Below are 23939 nucleotides of genomic sequence, written 5' to 3' on the forward strand. Positions count from 1 at the left end.
GGTAGCGAGGAAGGATCTAAAGAGAGAGCTAAGACGAGCAAGGAGGGGACATGAGAAGTATTTGGCAGGAAGGATCAAGGAAAACCCAAAAGCTTTCTATAGGTATGTCAGGAATAAGCGAATGACTAGGGAAAGAGTAGGACCAGTCAAGGACAGGGATGGGAAATTGTGTGTGGAGTCTGAAGAGATAGGCGAGATACTAAATGAATATTTTTCGTCAGTATTCACTCAGGAAAAAGATAATGTTGTGGAGGAGAATGCTGAGCCCCAGGCTAATAGAATAGATGGCATTGAGGTACGTAGGGAAGAGGTGTTGGCAATTCTGGACAGGCTGAAAATAGATAAGTCCCCGGGACCTGATGGGATTTATCCTAGGATTCTATGGGAGGCCAGGGAAGAGATTGCTGGACCTTTGGCTTTGATTTTTATGTCATCATTGGCTACAGGAATAGTGCCAGAGGACTGGAGGACAGCAAATGTGGTCCCTTTGTTCAAAAAGGGGAGCAGAGACAACCCCGGCAACTATAGACCGGTGAGCCTCACGTCTGTAGTGGGTAAAGTCTTGGAGGGGATTATAAGGGAAAAGATTTATAATCATCTAGATAGGAATGATATGATCAGGGATAGTCAGCATGGCTTTGTGAAGGGTAGGTCATGCCTCACAAACCTTATTGAGTTCTTTGAGAAGGTGACTGAACAGGTAGACGAGGGTAGAGCAGTTGATGTGGTGTATATGGATTTCAGCAAAGCGTTTGATAAGGTTCCCCACGGTAGGCTATTGCAAAAAATACGGAGGCTGGGGATTGAGGGTGATTTAGAGATGTGGATCAGAAATTGGCTAGCTGAAAGAAGACAGAGGGTGGTGGTTGATGGGAAATGTTCAGAATGGAGTACAGTCACAAGTGGAGTACCACAAGGATCTGTTCTGGGGCCGTTGCTGTTTGTCATTTTTATCAATGACCTAGAGGAAGGCACAGAAGGGTGGGTGAGTAAATTTGCAGATGATACTAAAGTCGGTGGTGTTGTCGATAGTGTGGAAGGATGTAGCAGGTTACAGAGGGATATAGATAAGCTGCAGAGCTGGGCTGAGAGGTGGCAAATGGAGTTTAATGTAGAGAAGTGTGAGGTGATTCACTTTGGAAGGAATAACAGGAATGCGGAATATTTGGCTAATGGTAAAGTTCTTGAAAGTGTGGCTGAGCAGAGGGATCTAGGTGTCCATGTACATAGATCCCTGAAAGTTGCCACCCAGGTTGATAGGGTTGTGAAGAAGGCCTATGGAGTGTTGGCCTTTATTGGTAGAGGGATTGAGTTCCGGAGTCGGGAGGTCATGTTGCAGCTGTACAGAACTCTGGTCCGGCCGCATTTGGAGTTTTGCGTACAGTTCTGGTCACCGCATTATAGGAAGGACGTGGAGGCTTTGGAGCGGGTGCAGAGGAGATTTACCAGGATGTTGCCTGGTATGGAGGGAAAATCTTATGAGGAAAGGCTGACGGACTTGAGGTTGTTTTCGTTGGAGAGAAGAAGGTTAAGAGGAGACTTAATAGAGGCATACAAAATGATCAGGGGGTTGGATAGGGTGGACAGTGAGAGCCTTCTCCCGCGGATGGATATGGCTGGCACGAGGGGACATAACTTTAAACTGAGGGGTAATAGATATAGGACAGAGGTCAGAGGTAGGTTCTTTACGCAAAGAGTAGTGAGGCCGTGGAATGCCCTACCTGCTACAGTAGTGAACTCGCCAACATTGAGGGCATTTAAAAGTTTATTGGATAAACATATGGATGATAATGGCATAGTGTAGGTTAGATGGCTTTTGTTTCGGTGCAACATCGTGGGCCGAAGGGCCTGTACTGCGCTGTATTGTTCTATGTTCTATGTTCTAATGTCGTTAAAATCCCTGGCCAAAGGTAGGGTTACTATCGGTCGTGCTGGTGTCCTTCTGTACTTCCTACAAACTTCACAGCGGTCACTAACCTGTTCTATCAGTTTAGTATAGTCGTCATCCCTTACCCCGCATCCTTTAATAAATTTTTCAGCCTCCGAGGAGACGGATGTGCAAATTGCCTATGCAGTTTTAATACCACCAGCTTTTTATCAGCTAAAGTCCCATTTTCAACTGCCATTAACACATCCTTAACCACTCTACTTGAAAAATTATTTGTCACTAATGATATACAATAGTGTCCCGACTGTGTAAATTGTAAGTCCACCGTCTTTCCAAAAACTGTTGCCTTATCCTGTTCCATATCTAGTTTCATTTGCGCTTTCTTCATCGATGGGCTGCTCAGAAGCAAAGGTATCTCACTTGATACAACATCCGTGCTAATGAAATGATTCACTCCGGCAATATTGCAAGGGATCACCACTCTTTTCAGCGACTTCAGAGTATTATCATCCCCAAACCTGAAACTTGTGGAACTTTCAAATTCCTTAACCGTGTTACGATTTTCAGCATTCAAAGAGTCCAGGTAACATTTTAACCAGTCTATTCCACACACAGTGGATGTGCAGCCACTGTCCAATACAGCACAGTTGAAGGATTCTGCAACCAACACCCTCATTACTGGTGTAAAACTGCTCGTCAATAGGACAATGCCTTCTTTCTGGTCACTATCTTTTTCCTCTTCTGACTCTTCCGTGTCATGTGTCGCTTCAAACACTCTATTATAATGAGTTGGACAGTTGAAAGCATAATGGTATTGAGAGTCACATTGAAAACATCGATTTATCATGCCCCGTGCATTTCTGGGGTTCATCTTCCTATTGTAGGTTCTAACTGGGTTTCTGTCTTCATAATTTCCTTGTCTCGGTCTCCGTCTATAGTCTTGAGCCCTGTTTGTAGCCATACGATTTCGCCATCCTGTTAGTAGTGTATCTTCCATATTCTGCCTTATTGCAGGCTGACCTATTTGGGTCATCAGAGCCATCGGAATCGAATGTTTCCCCAGAAACTTTTGTAAAACGTTTGTCATCTGTTCGAATAAGGTACCCTTATCAGTAAACTGAACTCCTGTCAAAACCAGGAGCCTATCCATGTTGCTCACTCTAGCACAGTCAAGTAATTTAAAGACCAACACAGACTGTGGAAATTCCAGGTTGTGTTTCTGCAGCCTTTTATATAGTCTTCCAAATTCCATTATATAGTCTTCCATGGATATTACGGAACTTATCAAAATCCGACCATGCTTCATATGCACTTAACATGTCACCTTTTTTATAAATCTTATCCATATAACGTAATAAAGTCTCCAGACCTTCTTCTGAATCTAACTCTTCCAATTCCAGCTCAGAAAGCACTTTGTTTCGGATTTTCCTGCCATATGGTAGAGAAAGAGCCATTGCCATACTTTGTTTTCTCTTTCCCAAAGCAGTTACCTTAGTCCACATAACTACTGCACTTCTCCATTGGTCGTACGATTCCCTTTCAGAAAATAAGGGAGGATAGTCATATCCAGCATCTTTGTCCTCGGTTCAGCCATATATCCCTTTATTTTTTTCTTTTCTCACTCACTCCTTGGTTTGATCTGGAAAAGTTGTATCTTTCAACCCTTCACATTTACACAGCAACCATCCTCTGCTACCAATTGTGAGATGTTTTAGTTGCTGTGTTATGAAGAGTCTAAAGTTCTGTCCCTTTTTCACAAACACACATCTATTTCATTCCAACAGCCTTTGCACAAAACTCCAACTATACATCACCTGACAGAGGCTACCTGAAGCCCCTTTACATATCAGTGTCAATTAATGGATACTTTACATAAATGAGACAACTAATTACAATGTCTCTTAACCCATTCCTTAACATGCTGGAGAGTATGGGAAGGATTATGGGCCTGTTGGGGAGGTTTGGTGGGTTCTCTGGGTATAAACTGAATGTAGGGAAAAGCGAGGTTTTTCCAGTGAATGAGCTGGCACAGCGGGCTAATTTAGGGGGGATGCCATTTACGGTAGCGAGGGATAGGTTTAGGTATTTAGTGATTCAGGTAGCGAGGGAATGGATACAACTCCATAAGTGGAACATAGCGAAGCTGGTGGAGGAGGCTGAGAGGATTTTAAGATGTGGGTATACTGCACTTAACATTGGCGGGGAGGGTCCAAGTGACGAAAATGAATATTCTGCCGAGGGTCTTGTTTATTTTTCAGGCTCTCCCGATCTTTATGCCAAAGGACTTCTTTCCGAAATTGGGCATGATCATTTGGACTTTGGGCGGGGGAGGTGCATAGGGTCGAGAGGACCCTGCTACAGAAGCAGAGGCAGCAGTGGGGATTGGAGTTGTCGAACCTGCTTCATTATTATTCGGCAGCGAATGTTGATAAGGTGTGGCGATGGTCGGAAGGAGAAGGGGTGGAGTGGGTTAGTATGGAGGAGGAATCTTGTAAGGGCTATGGTGACAGCAGCGTTGCCAATGGCTCCGAGTAGGTATTCAAGGAGCCCAGTGGTGCAGTCCACAGTGAAAATATGGAATCAGTTGAGGAAGCATTTTAGGGTGGAAGGGATGTCGGTGCTAACGCCACAGTGCGATAATCATGGGTTTTAGCTCGGGAGGATGGATAGTGTGTACAGGAGGTGGAGGGAAGTGGGACTGGCCAATGTAAGGGATCTGTATTTGGAGGAAGGGTTCGCCAGTCTGGAGGAGATAAGGGAGAGGGTAGAGCTGCTGAGGCAGAGTGAGTTCAGGTATCTGCAGGTTTGGGACTTTGAGCAAAAGGTCTGGAGGGAGTCCGCTAGGTTGCCGGGATTCCCTCATACTTGAGTGACTGCTGCTTCCGGATGTGGAAAGGGTGGGAAGAATTGGGGATATATACAAATGGCTGGGGGTGCAGGGAGGAGAGCGGGTGTGAAGGTCAAGGAGAAATGGGAAGTGGAGTTGGTGAGCATGGAGTGAGGCACTCCGTAGGGTAAACAGGACCGCCTCCTGTGCAAGGATGAGCCTGATACAGTTTAAGGTGGTGCACAGGGTGCATATGACTTGGGCGAGAATGAGTGGTTTATTTCAGCAGGTAGCAGATGAGTCTGAGAGGTGTGGCGGGGGTCAGCGAATCCCATGCCCGTGACTTGGGGTTGAAAAAATTGGGAAGATTCTGGGCGGGAGTGTTTGCAGTCTCAGCCAGGATAGTGGAGGAGGGAATGGACCCGGACCCTTTGGTGGCGATATTTGGGGTTTCAGAAAAGCCGGAGCTCCTGGAGAGGAGGAAAGCCGATGTTGTGGCCTTCGCCCCTCTGATTGCACGACGGTGAATTCTACTAAAGTGGCAGTCGGCATTGCCACCGGGGGTAGAGACCTGTTTGGGTCACCAGTACGACTTCCTGCGGTTGGAGAAGATGAAGTAAGGGTTAAGGGGCTCTGCAGATGGGTTTGAAAAATGGCGGGGGATGTTTGTAACAGTGTTTGAGGAGTTGATCGTCGCAGGGGGGGGGGGGGGGGAGGGGGGGAGGAGATGGGGAGGGGAGGGTGAAAAAGGGGAATAAACATGTACAGACTGCATAGTTGATTGCTGGGAAGTATGTTTCCCGGGGCGTTTATGGGTTGCAACCTAGTTTGATACATGTCTGTAATAAAATACATTAAAAAAACGAAGAATAAAGGAGCTGACTATTATTAAAATAGAGAAAAACTGCAGAAAACTACAGCTCGGAGGGATTTGGGAGTCCTCGTGCAAAAATCACAAAAAGCTAGCATGCAAGTTGAGCAGACCATAGAGAAGGCAAATGGAATATTTGCTTATATTTGATCCTGAGTATGGAGGGATTTTCTCATGAAAATATTGAGCCTGTACTCATTGGAGTTAAGAAGAATGAGAGATAACCTTATTGAGGACTATAGGATTTGCAAGGAGTTTGAATGGGTAGATACAGAAATGTTGTTTCCCCTTGTGAAAGAGTCTGGACCAGAGGGCATAATCTCAGAGTAAGAGGTCATCCATTTAAGACAGAAATTAGAAGGGATTTCTTCACTCAGTGGGTAGTGAATCTGTGGAATTCTTTAGTGCAAAGGGCTGTGGTGGCTGGGCCGTTAAGTATGTTCCAAGGCTAAGATAGACAGATTTTTAATCATTAAAGGAATCAAGGGTTATGGCGATAAGGTGGGTAAGTGGAGGTGATGATTATGAGATCACATTAGCCATGATCTCATTGAATGGTGGAGCAGACTTGAGAGGCCGAATGACTTATTTCTGCCCTACATCTTATGGTCTTATGGAGTTGAGACCCAGAGTTCTACTGGATGCTTGACACTTGTATCACCCATTAACAATGTGGGTGGGGTGCAATAATTTATGGGAAAAAATAATAACTGACTTAATCCAAACTGAAATTTACAAAGCACCTGAATGAGAAGCTATTGAACTGAAATGATCCAGCAGAAAAATATACTAATAAAAAAGATGAAAGGAGTAAAATAAAGAAACAACTGAATTACTCCAAATGTCTTTGAAAATATTTTCTTCCTAGTTTTCTCACAAACCTCGCCCAAAGGCAAAAATATTTTATTTTTATAACTAATACAATACAGTTCATAAAATATTTTACCAATTTTGTTTCCTTCCCTCTTAACGTAGAACATACACAACAGACTTCCCAACAAAATGAGTTAATGTTACATAGATCTCGACTTAAGTAGTGGTTTGTCGTACAGATCTTCGGGATAATTTACGAGAATGCCAAATGTGTAGCCAACAACAATTTATACAGCATGAGAAGAGAGTGCTGACTTGTTGGCAAGTGGACTCTGATTGGTGGAGAATTTGCAATGGAGAATTCAATAATTAATTAATGCCTTGAAAATAAATTGCCAAGCTGTGTTTAAATTCAAACCAGCCAAGTTGAATCTGTTCAAGGCATTGCACTGGGGAATGAACCAGTGAAATGCTGTCACCTATTTTGTTCAGCTGAAAAATCTCCCTTTGCTTGTAAGTTTATTGACAGTTAATTACTTCTTTCAGAAAATCACTAGGATGTATAAACTCTATAACAAAGGAGATCATGTTGTTTTTGAAAGGAATTAAATCAAGGGTTAAGGGCTTGACAATATTATCTCATTTTACATTTCCTTCTGTTTTTAGCCGAGGAATATTATCAACAAAATAAGATGCTGCTTTTTTTTTTAAAGTAGAACGTCTTTTTCTTAACCTATGTGTGATATTTCAACATTTTCAGCTTATCAAAATTACATAAAATAAGTCCCAATTATTAAACTGACATGTTCAACTATTAAAAAAGTAGGTAGGCTGAGTGAAATAGGGTCAAGCTACAGTTACATAGCTTTGCCAAATTGAATCAATTACATTTGAATGGATTATTATTTGTTTAAAATTTACACTGTACGTGCAAAATGAAACAATTTATATTACAAAATATAATGTAGTGTATCGTGGCTAACTTGCCACATGGTAGGAATCAAATTTGCGAATTTCCTGGTCTGTATGACTCAGCATTGCATTAAACATCCCTTTTTCCCAAATGTTCTTTGACAACCTTCTGCTTGTTCACCATTATAATGGTTCCTTTAAAAAATATTCCAAGATTTAAAGATTTAAAAAGATTTAAATGGTGGAAATGAAATCCAAAGGTTTTAGTCAGGATGGCCGTTAGATACTTTTAAAAGATGATGGGCGGAATTCTCCAGTTGGGGGACTAAATGCTGACACCGAGACTAAACCGCGAGTGTTCTACGTGGATGAAAGCGGTACCAGTCCTGGAGCGAGTCAGGTCCCATTAATTAGCTGGCACCAGTGCCATGAAGAATTTGCACACTTCCAATGCATGCCAACCCTCATCATGGCATTGGTTGCGCTGGAGCACGCCTATCCCATTGATGGGTCGGCTAGGAATAGAGGGTGCTTAGGGGAATGGCATGGGGGGCACCCATATGTTCCGTGGTGCTATGTTCACGGGGGGAAATCAGCAACATGCGGAGCCAGATGGCTGCCTTGCAGGCTGCGGCAATGGTGGTCCATGCCCGTCCACCCCGACCTCATGGCTTAACTCCCCTCCCCCCCCCACCCCCGGTCTGGCCAGCGGCACAGCTGTCAACACACCATAGCGATCTTGGGAACTTTCCGTGCCCCCCTCCCTCCCTCAGCAACCACAGTGCCTGTGTCCCAATTTGAAATACTACAACTGAACTCCGCCATTGGTAATTCCTTCTGGTGGAGGCAGAGCATCACAGAAGGCCCGGAAAATGCTGGGCCAGCCCTGTTAATAATATGCCAACACCGTTTACTGTACCATTTGCATACCCACGCCGGCGTGCGGTGCAGAACTGTCACAGGATCAGAGCATGACATTCAGTTTGGCGCCCTGCGGCAGCCTTGGGCGGGATTCTTAATCGGCGATCGGGCGGAGAATCTCTGTTTACGACCAAATCGGAGGTGGCGCCTGTTTTCAGATGCTTCGCCCCCTCCAAAACAGCGTCATCGAGGAGTACGCCGCATGCCATTGGGACAGCATCAGGCCGTTACCTGAAGGTCTTCCCCCGATGCTCCCTCCTGATGGGCCGAGTTCCCGACGGCACGGGGACGTATGCTCTCCGTTTTTGGGAGCCATGCTGCTGACCGGGAGGGCTTCGGCGAGGGTTGGGGGACTGGTGGCCCGGGGGTGGTGAGGGGGTGGTCAGGGTGGGCATTATCTGGCAAACTGGGCCATGTTGTATGGCGCGACCGCTGCAAGCCGTCGCCGTGCGCATGCGCGGCCATGGACCCGGCAATTTTCCAGGCGTTTATATCCAGAAAGCCGCGCGTCTTACGTGGAGCGGTTGCTAGCCCCTGACCGGTCAGAGCATCGGTGCGGGGGCGGCACCAACTGTTTTGGCGTAATACCAGACACTTCCTCCGGACATAGCCACAAGATCGGAGAGTCCAGGCCCTTGATTTTCAGCTGACGCCGAATTCTCTACCCTATCGTATTTCACAATTCCGGCGTCGCTGGGTGGAGAATCCAGCCCGATGCTTCTTAAAAGATTATGCTTCATATTTTCGAGCAGTGGGTCATGCTACAGCAGGCTTCATCGACTTCAGCAGGACCAGAGATCCCAACGGCAGGCAGAACCAGAAAATTCCATCCTCTGTTTTTGGCCAAATTGTGAAAATCACTGTGAAATGCAATGATCGATTACAACATTTCCTATTTGGTCTGATGTTTGCCCTGCAAATTATGTTACATGAGATCAAGGTCCTGCTAAAACCTTAATTTGTGCATTCATCACTTTGAATAGGTAGGGTGCTCTCTCAGAGTGTCAGTGCAGACTGAATGGCCTCCTTCTGCACTGCAGGGGTTCTATGCTCTGATATTTTTTAATAAGTGGCCCAGTTTAGCTCAGTGGACTAGACAGCTGGTTTGTGATGAACCAGGGCAGCAGTGCAGGTTAAATTCCCGTACCGGCTGAGGTTATTCATGAAGGTCCAGCTTTTCAACTTTGCCCTTCATCTGAGGTCTGGTGATCCTCAGGTTAAACCACCACCAGTCAGCTCTCCTCTCAAAGGGGGAAAGCAGCCTATGGACATCTGGGACCACGGCGACTTTACCGTACCTAATTTTTTAATGCTTTCACCTCTCACAAACAGCAGCCAAACCAGGATGCTGCAGCCCAATTCTTCTCCTGCAATAAATCCCACGTATCCATCATCCATTCCTTTCCGTACATACCATTGAACTAGTTTCAAAATCCTCTTCCACGTCCCCTCCACCCCCCCTCCCCCCCCCCCAAACGGTCCTGCCTCACCTTATCTGGATATTTCTTACATCCATGCACACTCTTGCTCCCACCTGTTCCTTAGGTTGCAAATGACTGTTTGCTTCATATTTCACTTGGAAGTTGGTAAATCGGTGATCATGTCCCTGCTCTCTTCCACTTTGCTACTCCTATCCTTGCTCTCAAGAATTTCCTGAAAACCTATCCTTTTCAATAAATTTCAGTCGCTTGTTGCTGTGTCTGCATTTCCCCTTTGTAGCGCCCAGCGCGGTGCATTTTTACACCAAGAAAGCTAAAAACGTAAGCTGTTGTGTTACTTGAAGAGAGTCTCATCACCTTTGAAAAATATCTAACAACCATTCTGATTAACGATTTTGGGCTACATTTTCCAAATTTAAGTCTATTGTTGGAATGTATTTCAGAGGGACCAATACTATGGTGAACAGGCAGATGGTTGTCAAGGAGGTTTTGGGAAAACTTAATGCTTAATGCAGCACTAAGCCTTACAGGCCAGGAAAATTACGGATTTAATTCCTATGCCAGGACTTTCATCCCTCTGAAACCCACCACTATCTCACCCCACCACAACCTGTTGTTTCCCAGCGGCAAGATCTTCCATTTCCCCCAAGTCTACTGTGTTTTGCTTGATTTGCTCGCCCTGCTACCGGGGAACCCAATGCAGGGGGTCACTTTCAGCAGGATCAAAAGACTCTGCCAATGGGAAGGGCCGGAAAATAGTAATTTTCATTTCAGAATTTTCAGGTTTTCGCAATTGGCCTCAGCAGTTCTAATATTAACAAGTGTTCATGCTGCAAATTGCAATGCAGTACCCTTGATGTTGTTCCCTTTTAAAATCATATTGAAAGATGACTACTTGCATAAGGTACAGATGGTCTGCCAAAGTCCATTGTATACATGAAGTGAATTATTGGACTGGATTCTCCGTTCGGGAGATTATGTTCTCCCACTGAAACTGAATCGCTTCTGTTTGACACTGGTGCTGGGAGTGGCGCCCAGAAGCAAGTCAATGTCCCCAGCCATGCAAATTTATGCATGGATCGCAAGGGATTCTGCCACGAACCATGCTATTGGGCTGCCATTTTGAGCATGCGGCACCATAGCGAGGTGTGGTGCTTGGCCCACTTCCGGCCTGCAAGGTAAACCCTACCCCCAACCCCCTAACAAGTAGAGACATCCTCCTCTCCATCCCCCCCCCCACAGAATGCATGCATGAGGGTGACCCGACCCCCTGTTGTGAAACTAATCACAATGTTTATAAACATCAAGCTATGATTGACAGCCCATGACCACATCAAAAGCAGTTAAGTGCTTTCTGCTTTCAAAAAGAGGAAGTGAATGTGCTTAACTCCTTATAAACATTGTGGTTAGTTTCACAGCAGTCTATTTGAAATCCATTCAAGTCAGAAGGGAAATGAAAATAAACAATGCAGACATCTGGCTGTCTGGAAGATATCACTTATAGGCTGCTAAAAGCTATTGCTCTTTGAAGGGAATAGAATCCTTGCAGTTCAACGGATATGAGGGGTTTTTGAAGCCTTGTGACATGATTTTTGCATTCAGCTGCATTCTGGGCATCTGCCTGAGGCAGCAGGTGTGAGGCACAGGGAAGTGGAAAGGCAATGATTTTTTTCACTGCTTCTGCCTGGACTGTTCTTTTCCTTCTAAACAGGGGTGACAGATTGCAGGGAGACAGGATGGTTCCCTGTTATGGGGATGGCTATGATGGAGGGGTGGCACTGGGGGCAAGGGTGGCTTTGCTCGGAAGATCTGGAGTGGGCAGGATTTGCTGTTGGTGGGAGGGGGCCCTCCGATGGACTTTGGGGGCACCTACCTTAAATACTTACCCCCTTGGCCCACTGAGTTCTACTACACCAGGGCCACACTGACAAATGCTTGTATTAATCCACGCCCGTGTGAGTCCCAGTCCAGAGGACCGGAAAATCACAGAGGTGTGGGGAAGCCAGTATCCAGCCCATTAATAGGTTGCAAATGCTTTATTTTTACCCATTAATCCCGGCACTGGATTCTCCATCGCATCGAAAACTCGATTACCAGCGATGGGCGGTGGAGAATTCAGCCCATGATTTGGGGAAATGAGGGGACAAAAGAAGAGAATTGGTAAGAAGCGAACCCGTAAAAAGAACAATATTTTTAATGATTTTGTTTGCATTCCATTGCACGTGTCCACAGTAGAATGGCACCTTATTTTTTGGAGCAAATATGATTTTAAATAAGCTAGCATCGAACCATCTCAGGTGTAGCCTTGAGCTTGAAATTGAGTAGCTGCAATAACAGGCACAATTGATACTAGTGTTAATGACAGTTCCTGGACTAACATTAATCCAGCTCCCCCTCATGCAGTCAGTCAGAGGAATTCCTTCAAGCCAATTGTCCTCATGCCAGTGTTGTTCAAATAAAAAGACTCAAATGACAGAGATAGATGAAGGCAACAAAAACAAAATATAATTCTTCTCAACTATGTGGATTTCTAACAGTGATGGTGCAGCTCCTTTCAATTTGGGATTGTGCTATAAATGTAATATTGAACCAGGTTTCCCCTCATATGTTGCACACTGAAAAAATATCATGTGCTTGTGCATTCATGATTGAACATCACTATTGTCATGATCGACATTAGTGAGCAGCACTGTAGCATAGTGATTAGCAAAATTGCTTCACAGCTCCAGGGTCCCAGGTTCGATTCCCGGCTTGGGTCACTGTCTGTGCGGACTCTGCACGTTCTCCCCGTGTGTGCATGGGTTTCCTTCGGGTGCTCCGGTTTCCTCCCACAGTCCAAAGATGTGCAGGTTAGGTGGACTGACCATGCTAAATTGCCCTTAGTGTCCAAAATTGCCCTTAGTGTTGGGTGGGGTTACTGGGTTATGGGGATAAGGTGGAGGTGTGCGGTTGGGTAGTGTGCTCTTTCCAAGAGCCGGTGCAGACACGATGGGCCGAATGGCCTCCTTCTGCACTGTAAATTCTATGAATCTATGAATCACAGAGCCTTTCATGAGTCAGTCAATGAAAATCACTTCAAAATACATTTTTTTAAATCTCTATTCAAATACGTAAATGTGTATAAAACGTAATTTATGATCTGTGGCTGGTTTTAATTATCCATACATAAACATTTATGGAAACCAAATTCCCATTCTTTTTGCAACTTCTACCTCTTTATAAAATTGCCAATAAAACTCAATGATATATAAAAATATTTTTGGATCTGAATGCTCAGCACAACCTATCCGCTGGAGTAATATTTGCTCTGTCCCTGCTCCTATGCACCCCCAAACCAATGTAAGCCAGACAATATACCTTTTGCAAGCATCTGCTAGCAAGCAGGCAGCTGTCACACCAACTGGCACTATTGCTTTGGCTAGTTCCTAGTTAAGGCAGGAAAACTCCAGAGAGGTGAAATTGGGTTAGTTCTGTAGCACGCAAAGGGCTCATAACAATTTGGCAGCCAATCTTTCACCTTGAACAATCATTCAACTTCTTTTTTGGAGCTTCGACTAGTTTCAATGCCTGTTTTATTTTGTTTGAAGTTTAAGAAGTTTCCCAAATGAACAGAAAATAAAAACAGGCACCATGTGTAATGAGCTGTCAATTCGCTATTGCCATTTTTATACCTCTCTAGGTATCTTTTGTGGTATGATAACCCACCGCCCTCGAGGAGAACGTCGAACCGGATTGAGACAAAACATTGAATTATCTGCAACAATCATTAAAACAAACAAACAAAAAATGATGCTATGTGCAGAAAACTGGAGGAGATTCACTGGATTCAATCTTGGGGGTATTGGGTATCTAACACTGGATGGTGTAATAAATATGTTGGTGAGATACAGACCTATGAAAAGCACAGCTTTCTTCTTGTGTCGAAAATTAGGGAAACTATTGATCAGTAAACTAAATTAAGGTCTTCAATTAAGATGCAATGTTGATAAACGACCAGGATTACCAATATTGGACTGGATGGCTACTTCAATGCCAGATCATTCTCCTAGTGAAAGGCTTCTTTGAGAGCAAAGGGTCAGATTTATATTTTTCTGTTTGGATATAAATGATCACCTACACAGAGTGCACAGAATAAATTCAGACGTAATGCACGCAATTAAATATGTTCAATTATCTGCACAATTAAAATAATTGTTGGAACAACACAATATTTGGGAAGGTCACTGAGTGAACCATTGAAAACTCTAACCACCATCTCAAAAAAACTGGTATGGATTTGTTCATGGAATAGATAGTTCAAAACATGACACGACGGAGATATTTGATGAGGGAATTCCAGAGTACGAGGCTAAATAACTGAGGGCACGGTGACCAATGGTGAGAAGGTACTGGAAGCTGTACAAGAAACCAGAAATGGAGGAGCTCAGACTTTGGGACTGGGTGTGAGGCAGTGAGGTTCTTACAGGGTTTGAGGAAGTTACAGAATTTGTGAGGCCCTTGGGCATGCAAATGAGAATTTTAAAGTTGAGACAGATGACTGAGAGAACAGGGAGGACAGATGAGCAGGAACTGGTGCAGGATGGTATACAGTAGCAGAGTTTAGGCAGCATGGTAGCACAGTGGGTAGCACTGTTGCTTCACAGCTCCAGGGTCCCAGGTTTGATTCCTGCTTGGGTCACTGTCTGTGTGGAGTCTGCACGTTCTCCCCGTGTCTGCGTGGGTTTCCTCAAGTCCCGAAAAACATGCTGTTCGGGAATTTGGACATTCTGAATTCTCCCACTGTGTAGCCAAACAGGTGCCGGAATGTGGCGACTAGGGGCTTTTCACAGTAACTTCATTGCAGTGTTAATGTAAGCCTACTTGTGACAATAAAGATTATTACTATTACTAGGCTGCTTATGGAAGCAGTAGTTGGATGGCCGGCCACCTTCACATCTTTTAGAAGGCCTTCCACATGTGTCTGTTACAGGACTACAATCTCCTCTAAAACCACTTGGATATATTTCTTCTCATCATTTTTAGTTGCCCCATTTCTGTTGTGTCTGATCTGATGGCTTCCCTTAGCACACCACAACTTCCACAATGTCATAATTTTTCCTCCACCAAGGTGTTATATTATATTGCTACTCCTGGGTAGCATGTTGTATTACTTGGTTAAAGTAATATCGGTCATTGCTGGTTGCTGATGATGCTGAAGAATACACAAATCTTCGATGTAAAGTAAACAAATTTATTAAGTATCGATAAAACTAATAAATGAGTTCGACACTCTACTGAACTAACTCTAGAAATAAAGTAATGAGATATAACTATATAAACTGTATGTGAACTGCACGTGGTGGCTAGGCTGTGACCGGACTCTGCTACATGACTGCTGTCTAGCTACTCTTGTGCGGAAAGAGACCAAGAACCTTTGGGAGCTTTGTTATATAGTGTGGTTTAGTGGTGCCCTCTGGTGTTAATGTCACATCTAAGTGTTGTGATTAACCCTTTAGTTACATGTCTGTCTACATATCATTACACAAGGTTCACTTCCAACCTCAACAAGGCCCAGGCTCTGTGTATGCCTCAATTCTCAAGCTTTCATTTTCAACACCTCATCCACAATAAGAATTGGAAATAAAAAAGTACATTTTACAGAAATATCAGGAAACAGATTTTGACTCCTCTTACTTATACAACAAGGTGTCAGAATATCATGGGTAATGCCGTCGATATTTCATCCACTAATTTTGATGAACAGAAAACTCCTGCAGTCAATTAAGCACCTTACTGTAGCCTTGAACTCTGAAACTCTACTTTCAAAACTCTGAGAGAGAGAACGAGGTCAAGCCCCAGCCAGATGAAAATTATCATGGGTTTGCAGGTTTGCTTATTAACCTCTTTTGGCATCAACACTTTCAATTGGAACTCTACAAATTACATGTAAAGTTCATACATATGCAATGGAGAAAGTAAGAATTCAGATATGCCACTATCTATATATTCACAGATCGTCAAACTTGGCAAAGCAGCCTAAAATGTTGTGTGATTTTGAGCTGAAGCCAACAACTAACATGCATATTCCAATTTTCAAAGTTCCTGACCAATCACTGAATAATTTGTGTTCTAATTGCAACATTTTGTTTCAAGTTCGCAAACAGCTTTAAAATGCTATCTGCTTCTCAACTGTAGCTTGAAGCTCATTTCAATTAGCATAATTCCCTGGTCAAACGACAATTAAACTCAGGATGACCTGGGCACTATTTACTTATCTATCAGATGATGTTATCGTAAAGGAATACAGATCCATGGTAACAGAATATGAATGCATTGTTATGCAGCTTAACACTCCTGTCCTTATAAAAGTAAACAATTTTGCCATGAGTAATGGCACCGGACAACTATTGTAAATCTCGGAGCAGCCTATATTTAACAACCAAAATTGGTGAAAAACGAAAAGTTAACCACATCAGATGGATGAAGCGGAGCCAGTGTTATAAACATGTCCTGCTTTCTGATGTCAATCCCTGTAGGCCACACTCCAGTGTCGGCCACATTCTAGTTCCTGCAATGGCCACCACTCCCACTGGTGTTGCCTGTACTGGAGAACTGGCAGCCTCTGATTGGCCAGCAGCTCTCGGAGGCAGGAAATCCACCCTACACCAGAGGCTTCTCTGTACAAATTCCCCTTCCAGGAGCTGGGAAGCTCCACAGAGGAAAAGTAGGTGCCTGACTGAGATTAAATCCCATCAAGCCTCCTAAAAATAGCCGTGATGGGATTACAACCGGTGGATGGGCCCCAACCACGACCATTAAATTATCCCCTCTTTTTCTTCCTCTCCAGTTGCTGTTTGCATGCATTCTACATTTGCAGCATTTTCTGTTTTATTGCACAAGCGTGATTTTTGTGTTGTGTTGTGATAAACCAATTATTTCAAAATAGTCATTTCAAAATAGGAATTTGCAAAATATTAAACTACATTTTGTGCAAGCAAAGAATTAAATCTTGCAAACAAATGCTAGTCCTTCATTCCTGTGAAACATCTCCATAATCATTCAACCAGCAGATTTGGTCATTTAGCCATGGTAATCAACAACGTCAAATGTAGTTTGGTGTGTTTGTAAAAGTTGTGCTAAAAAATGACTTGAAAATAGGGAGGTAAAAAAATCAAGTATCAACATTTTTTTTGTTTAGTTGTTTAATTGTTGTTCACCAAAAATAGATTGCTGATAGGAGTTCAATTTTAGAAATACATAGAATAGAAATTTGACTCACCCTCCGGGGGTCTTGAAGCTTGAAAGGGTAGATGCATCGAAAACATTTCCACTTGATAGCTGAGCCTTTACCAAAGAATAAAGAAAGAACTGTAAGCATTATCAAGTCTCAAACAATGCGTGTGCCGTTTCAATGAAAAATTCTACATCTTTTTTTTCTGTTTGCACTTACAATATGAAGTACATTATGAAAGAGTATGTTTGTGGAAGTTTATTCTGATCAACAAATGTCCTGTTTACAAATGCATCGTATATTGAATATGTGACAAATAAGATAAATTATATCATGTATTTGTAAAGGTGGGATCCATGCGACACAAATAGGATGTGAAATGAACATCTTTACAATGAAAACTACATAAAAATGTAACAAAATTCAAATGATATTTTATGGGAGATGAAACACAGCAATTTAGAACCTGTTGATCCACAGAACTGTTATCTGAAAAAGAACCAAGGAGAGGAGGACATAATATGTTAGATATGCAATATTCTAAAGTTATATAATTTGCTTGTCCACTCATATATTATACTGCAATTAGATGCAGTCATGAACCCAAGGGGTATTAGCTACTTAAATGGAAACTTAATTAATGCAAACTTAAACCAATGGAAAACAATTATAAAGTTGGTGAAAAATTAAATTAAAACTCTACAAATTCCAGCACAGCAAAATAGCTGCTGCTGGTCTATCGTATGATTTTAAGCACAAAACCTTAATATAAATATTAATTCCAATTATTATGCTACCCAATTGTGAAAGAAGCAAAATCTAATTATTTCAATTTTTACCTTTTCCAGTTAAAACACACCTTGTATGTACCATGCCATTTAAGTCAAATACAGTTCCAAATTCAACTGCCACTACAGCGCATTGCTTCCTACTATAATATTAAAAACTCTTCTGCAATAAATACTCTTGCGATATTTGTCACCTTGACCCACAACCTTGATTGAACTTATTTACTGATTGAATGCTCACTTACTTTTTATTTGGAGCTGCAAGCAGCTCCAGAAACTGTTAATTAATTAAAACTGTTTGGATGCTATGCTTTTACACCCTACCAGTTGATCGCCCTGATGGTGACAGGCTCAAAAGATTAAGCTGCAGAATGTGTTTATCCAGAACATCTGGAGGTTTTTGCTATATTGATGTGCTGGAGTCCACAAGAGGTTAGATTATACAAGGAGGGGTGAGGTTGGTACACTCTTCTCAATTCATGATTTATGTTCTTGGAAACCGATGCCTGTTAGAAATATTAATTGTCATTTTGTCAAAGGTTGATATACGTAACTTACTATTTCTTTAATGTAATCAATGAGAGTTTCAAGAAAACAGAACATTTGACAGATAATAACTGTGACAAGAAGATAATTACTGGCAAGCTACCATCACTGGTTATACAACTGGTGTTATAATTGGGAATTAGGACCTTGATGCATAAGCACTTTGGTTTTCTCCTACATTGTTTTGCTGCCAATATAATAAATAGGTTCGCTGACAACACTGAATGGCAATGCATACTGGGCCCAATAACCATCCTTTTCACAACAGGTATTCCCTATTTGGCATCATGGTGGGAGAACCAGCAGCACAGGGGTGCATCAGTTAAAGGAGAAAACCCTCTGCTAGGAATGAGGTATAATGCAGTTTTGCTTTACCCACATCACAGCAACAAATACTTTGCGTATATGGGACATTAATTGCCCAGTGAAGGGCCTCAATTGGCAGTGGGGAGGGGCGGGTCACCAAAAGGCCTTTACACCACAGACTTAACTGAGATAAAGGCGGGAAGATGGCAGGGTTCCCACCTGCCACCCTCCCAGCTAATTAATTACCCCTCTGTCAAACTTGCCTCAGGGGGAGGGCATCCATCTGTAGAGTAATGAAGCCATTTATTCATGGCCCCAAAGGACACCATTCAGCCCACTGAGCCCATACCAGCTCACTGTCCCAATCAGTCCCATTCACCCGCTCTAACCTTGTAACCTTCAAGTGGCCACGCAATTTCTTTTTGAAATCAATGAGTGCCTTTGTTTCCATAAACCATGTGGAGCAGTAAGTTCCCAGCAATTACAATTCACTACGTAAATAGGTTTTCCCTCACATTCCACCTGCATCTTTTGCGCAAAACCTTCAACCTGTAGGCCCTAGTCCTTGTGATATCAGCTAATGGTACAGTTTTTCCTTCTCTACCCTGTCCAAACATGTCATTACCTTAAACAGCTCTATCCAAGCTCCAAGTTACCCTAAAACTCCTTTCCTCTGAGGAGAACAACTCCAGCCTAACTTTGAAGCTAATATCCCCACCCCGAAAACCATTCACGTGAATCTCCTTTGCAACTTCTCAATCCTTCCAAAGTAGTGGTGCTCAGAATTGGATGGAATCCTCTAGTCGTGGCCGTATTTATGAAGCCCAAGTTCCAATGTGCTTTGACCCGCCCTCAATATGTTTTGCCACTTTAAAAGATCGATGCAAATCGGCCCTGCACACTAACACACATCACCTCATACTTTTCTGCAATAAATTTCATCTGTCTCTTGCCTGCCCCCAAGTCTCTTTGGATCTCGACTCTTCTCCAGCTTTCCACCATTTAGAAAGTGAAAACATCTTCTTTCCCAACCAGACATCTAAATGAAAAGCCGATGACAGTCTAAAGTTACGGCTATTGCAACAACTCAAAATTTGATTGCAATTCCACGAATTGGTGAATTTAACATTGCAGAAAATGTCACCTGACAAGACTGGAGCTAAATTGACCAAAATATTCATCATTATTCAATTTTCCCATTGGGGAAAAAAACTTCCACTGGTGTTTCTGAAAATGCGTTCATTTGGTAGTCTGAGACATATAACAGAGTTTGTTAATATTGGCTTATAAATCTTGGGCGGGATTCTCCGTTGCCTGACGCCGATAGTGTAATCAGCGATCGGGCGGAGAATTCCTGTTTACGACCAAATTAGGGGAGGTGCCTGTTTTTGGATGCTCCGTCCTCTCCAAAACGGCATTGAGGAGTACACAGCATGCCGTTGGGACGGCCTCAGAACGTTACCTGAAGGCCCTCCCCCAATGCTCCGCCCCCAATGGGCCGAGTTCCTGATGGCGCGGGATACGTGTGCTCTCAGTTTTCGTGAACCCGGGATGGCAGCTGCGGACTGTGTCCAGCGCCGCCACAGTCGGGGGGGGGGGGGGGGGGGGGAGAACCGTGCTGCATAAGGGTGGCCCGGGGAGGCGAGGGGGTTTCCGGGGGAGCACTATCTGACAGGTCGGGTCTGTGCGCAGCCGAGGCCATGTTGTACGGCACGACGGCTGCAGGTTGCCGCCGTGCACATGCACAACCACGGGCCCGGCATTTCTCCAGGCATGTATATCGGAAAGGCTGTGCGTTTTACGTGGCGCGACTGCTAGCCCCTCACCGGTCGGAGGATCAGTGCTGGGCCTCGCCGATTTTTCTGTCGTAAAACTAACTGGACACTTCCTCCAGCTCCTTATCTGTATTCCTGCCGCAGTTTAGCACAGAACAGACTCAATGTAGCCCCAGTGAGGCTGAAGCAGAAAAATAAGCTTTCCTTGCTTTTACTGGGTGACGTTTTATAGGTCAGTTAGTGCTATAGTTGTACTTTGTGGAGAATGTTTGATGTTGACCTATGGAATAAACTCCAATTTACTTCCCCCGATTGTAAAATGTCAAATCTGAGTGTGGTTATTTGAAGCAGCGTGTTACGGCCCAAAAATTCAGAGAAATTCTGAAATTGGCCACTTTAACTGAAGGAATGAGTGAGAAGTAGGGAAGATTTATTTTTGCAATTTGGCTGACTCCTCTGTTAAGTGTACTAAATGGGAACTTAAGTACCTCATGTACTGGAATTTATAGAAGAGAAAATCTGTCAAGCGAGAGTTGTCACATATGAACGTATTTGAAAAGTTTTAGCTCTAATGTCGACTTACATTTCTTCCATTAATTCTCTCCAAGCATGTTGTTATTTTAAGAAAACAAATGTACAGACTTGCCACACATACAGTTTCAATTAACTATATGGACATTAGCTCATATCTCGGTTACTTTATCGAAATAATCCTCACCATCTTCACCAAGCTTTTGATTATCCCTCCTAATATCCCTTACTTTGGACTGGTGTCCTCTCGTCTGTCATTATATGCCTCCTGTGAAGTGTTTGGTGAGTTCTTTGTTAAATATATTGTTGCTGTCTTTTGAGCTGAGTACTGGAACTTTACATGACGCAAGTCTGTTTATGGAGCCACAACTCAAAAGTATTCATTCACACAATCATTGCAAAACAAAGCAATATTTGCTTTTTAGATCCACACCGTGCAGGCACATCAAAAGATTACTCCTAATCTATGCAATCCGGGATATATGATTTGGGCAAAAGAGAAACTAAGTACTGGTTTAATAAAGTCAAAACAGATCTATCCTTGCTTTTGTAATCCGACTCGTGTGTAACCATTTTTCGAGTTATGAAGCTATTGTGGAAATTATGATTGCACCATTTCTACATTCACACCATTGTTGTGGCTGATCCACAACACTTGCGTTCACCAGGACAAGTTAAAATTACGTCCTGAATTGCCCCTGCCACCCCCACGGTAGACCCCCTTGAAAATGCTGCTTCTTTTTAGAACTCAACAGTAGAACATGTTCAAAAAATGGGGCTGTAGATTTGGCATTAAAAGGCAGCTGTAAAAATAAAGTTGCATGCCTAAACAATTCACCTGTGAGTTTATTGTGATCTATTTTAATTCACTTTAAGTGCACATTGCTTTCCCTTAAAAAATGTCAAATTATCCAGATTAGATTAAAAACACATTTTTAGTTTAAGTTCAAACAGTAATTTCCAATATTCCTTTCAGTAAAAGTCAAGATATTATCATGGTAAAACCGTGGTGTAGTGGTAAAGTCACTGCACTAGTAATTGCAAGGCTCTGGGGACACAAGATTAAATCAAATCCCAGCACAACATTCAATTAATTTTTTAAAAATCTGGAATTGAAAGCTAGTCTCAGTAATGGTGGCCATAACAATTCCATCTGGAGCACATCTGGCTCTGCAATGGAAATCTACTGTCCGTCCCTGTGACTCCCAGCCTAAAGCAATGTGCTTGATTCAACTGCCCGCTGAATTGGCCAAACAAGCCACTCAGTTCTAGGGTGATTATCATAGAATTTACAGTGCAGAAGGAGGCCATTCAGCCCATCGAGTCTGCACCGGCTCTTGGAAAGAGCACCCTGCCCAAGGTCAACACCTCCACCCTATCCCCATAACCCAGTAACCCCACCCAACACTAAGGGCAATTTTTGGACACTAAGGACAATTTATCATGGCCAATCCACCTAACCTGCATACCTTTGGACTGTGGGAGGAAACCTCCCACAGGTTGGGTGATCAGGATGGGTGACAAAATGCCTCCACTGCCCACATCCCATGAAAGAATGGGAAAAAAAAGACAACACCTATTCTGGATTCATATAATATAACCTTTATTAGTGTCACAAGAAGGCTTACATTAACACTGCAATGAAGTTACTGTGAAAAGCCCCTAGTCACCACATTCCGGCGCCTGTTCGGGTGCACCAAGGGAGAATTCAGAATGTCCAATTCACCTAACAAGCATGCCTTTCGGGACCAGTGGGAGGAAACCGGAGGCAACCCATGCAGACACGGGGAGAATGTGCAGACTCCGCACAGACAGTGACCCAAGCCGGGAATCGAACCCAGGTCCCTGGCACTGTGAAGCAACAGTGCTAACCACTGTGCTACTGTTCCGCCCTTTGTCAAACTACTAATAAATCTGAAAGGAATGTTCAAAATTCAAGGGTTTTTTAAAATAAAAAGAGCTCATATGATTTGCATATAAACATGTCTTGCCCATTGCGAATTTTATAGACATAAGTAAATAGCAGGGGGGCAAGCATTCTACCTCTCAGCAATGCAGTCAAACAAGATTAAAAGTCTCATTCGATTTATTCCTTTAGGAGAGTGCCTGGGCTTGAATTCCAGAGAGAAATCAACCTTTCCTTATACAGGATCCAGAAGGAATCTTTGAAACAACTCAAAACTGCCCAAGCTCAATTAAAAGTAATTCCAATTAAGCCTTAATTTAAGACAAAACAACTAAAATCTTTGAATAATAGGATTAACTGGAAAATGCAATTCTTGAGCAGTAATTTAGTTAATCATTAAGATGTGCATAATTTCAGACATGTACATGCAATTGTTAATCTAAAACATTATATCAGGTACTTTATCAATAATAGAATAATTCTGCCATAAAACGTGACTGTCATAATTGAAAGAACGACATTGCTGAAAGGAAGCTCTACTTCATTCTGTCAAAGTACAAAGTCTTTGCAAACACCTTTGGCAGCTGAAGGATTTCAAAAATCATGAGAAAGCAAATAACTTCGCAACATGGATGAGTGGGAGTGGTGGGCAGAGGATTTCTACAAATTGCTCTGCAGTATTAGAATGTTTGAAAATAAATTATTCCAAAGTCCACACTTACTTCAAACAAAAATTATCACAGAGAATAGGTGTCCCGGAATCCGATAATGCCAGAGGTTTTCCAGGATTGCTTTCACCAGTAGCCTCCTACATTTTTGAAGGGTCAATTTGCTCACACACACTACTTGGTTCCACCTTTGGTGCCTGCCTACCTTGCACGAATGAACATTTAGCTGGCTACCCACCCTTGCCCCAGGAGGATTGCCCACCTGGCATTTTGTTCGTGAAATGAGGTCATTCAAATCCCCCCTGCCCTTATCTTGACTCACTCTTGGCCCCATTTAACCCAACATCACCACGCTCGTGACCTACATTGGTTCCTGATTCATTCTCCGCCTTTTTGTTAAAAATCCCTCCTTGGCCTCTCCTCCCTCTATCACAGTAACCACTTCCAGCCCTACACCCCTGCAAGAACTATGCATTTCTTCAATTCTGGTCTCTAATGAATGCAGATTTTAATCACTCCACCACTGGCTTCAGCAATC

At 43.1% G+C, this 23939-nt stretch overlaps 1 protein-coding gene across 7 annotated transcripts in view; it reads right to left on the minus strand.

Annotated features, from left to right (window-relative positions):
• LOC140387540 (protein unc-13 homolog C-like) overlaps positions 1-23939 on the minus strand; it is a 972441-nt gene that overhangs the window by 501723 nt on the left and 446779 nt on the right. For 4 of the 7 annotated variants that reach the window (XM_072470780.1, XM_072470778.1, XM_072470777.1 and 1 more), the window contains one exon: positions 16930-16994. In XM_072470780.1, coding sequence (XP_072326881.1) covers positions 16930-16994 — 65 coding nt within the window. Of the gene's footprint in view, positions 1-16929; positions 16995-17347; positions 17371-23939 lie in introns of all 7 variants that reach the window. The other 3 variants (XM_072470775.1, XM_072470774.1, XM_072470776.1) reach the window with 1 other exon arrangement.

Source organism: Scyliorhinus torazame, chromosome 12 (genome assembly GCF_047496885.1).
Source record: "Scyliorhinus torazame isolate Kashiwa2021f chromosome 12, sScyTor2.1, whole genome shotgun sequence".
In the NCBI taxonomy this organism is placed as follows: Eukaryota; Metazoa; Chordata; class Chondrichthyes; order Carcharhiniformes; family Scyliorhinidae; genus Scyliorhinus; species Scyliorhinus torazame.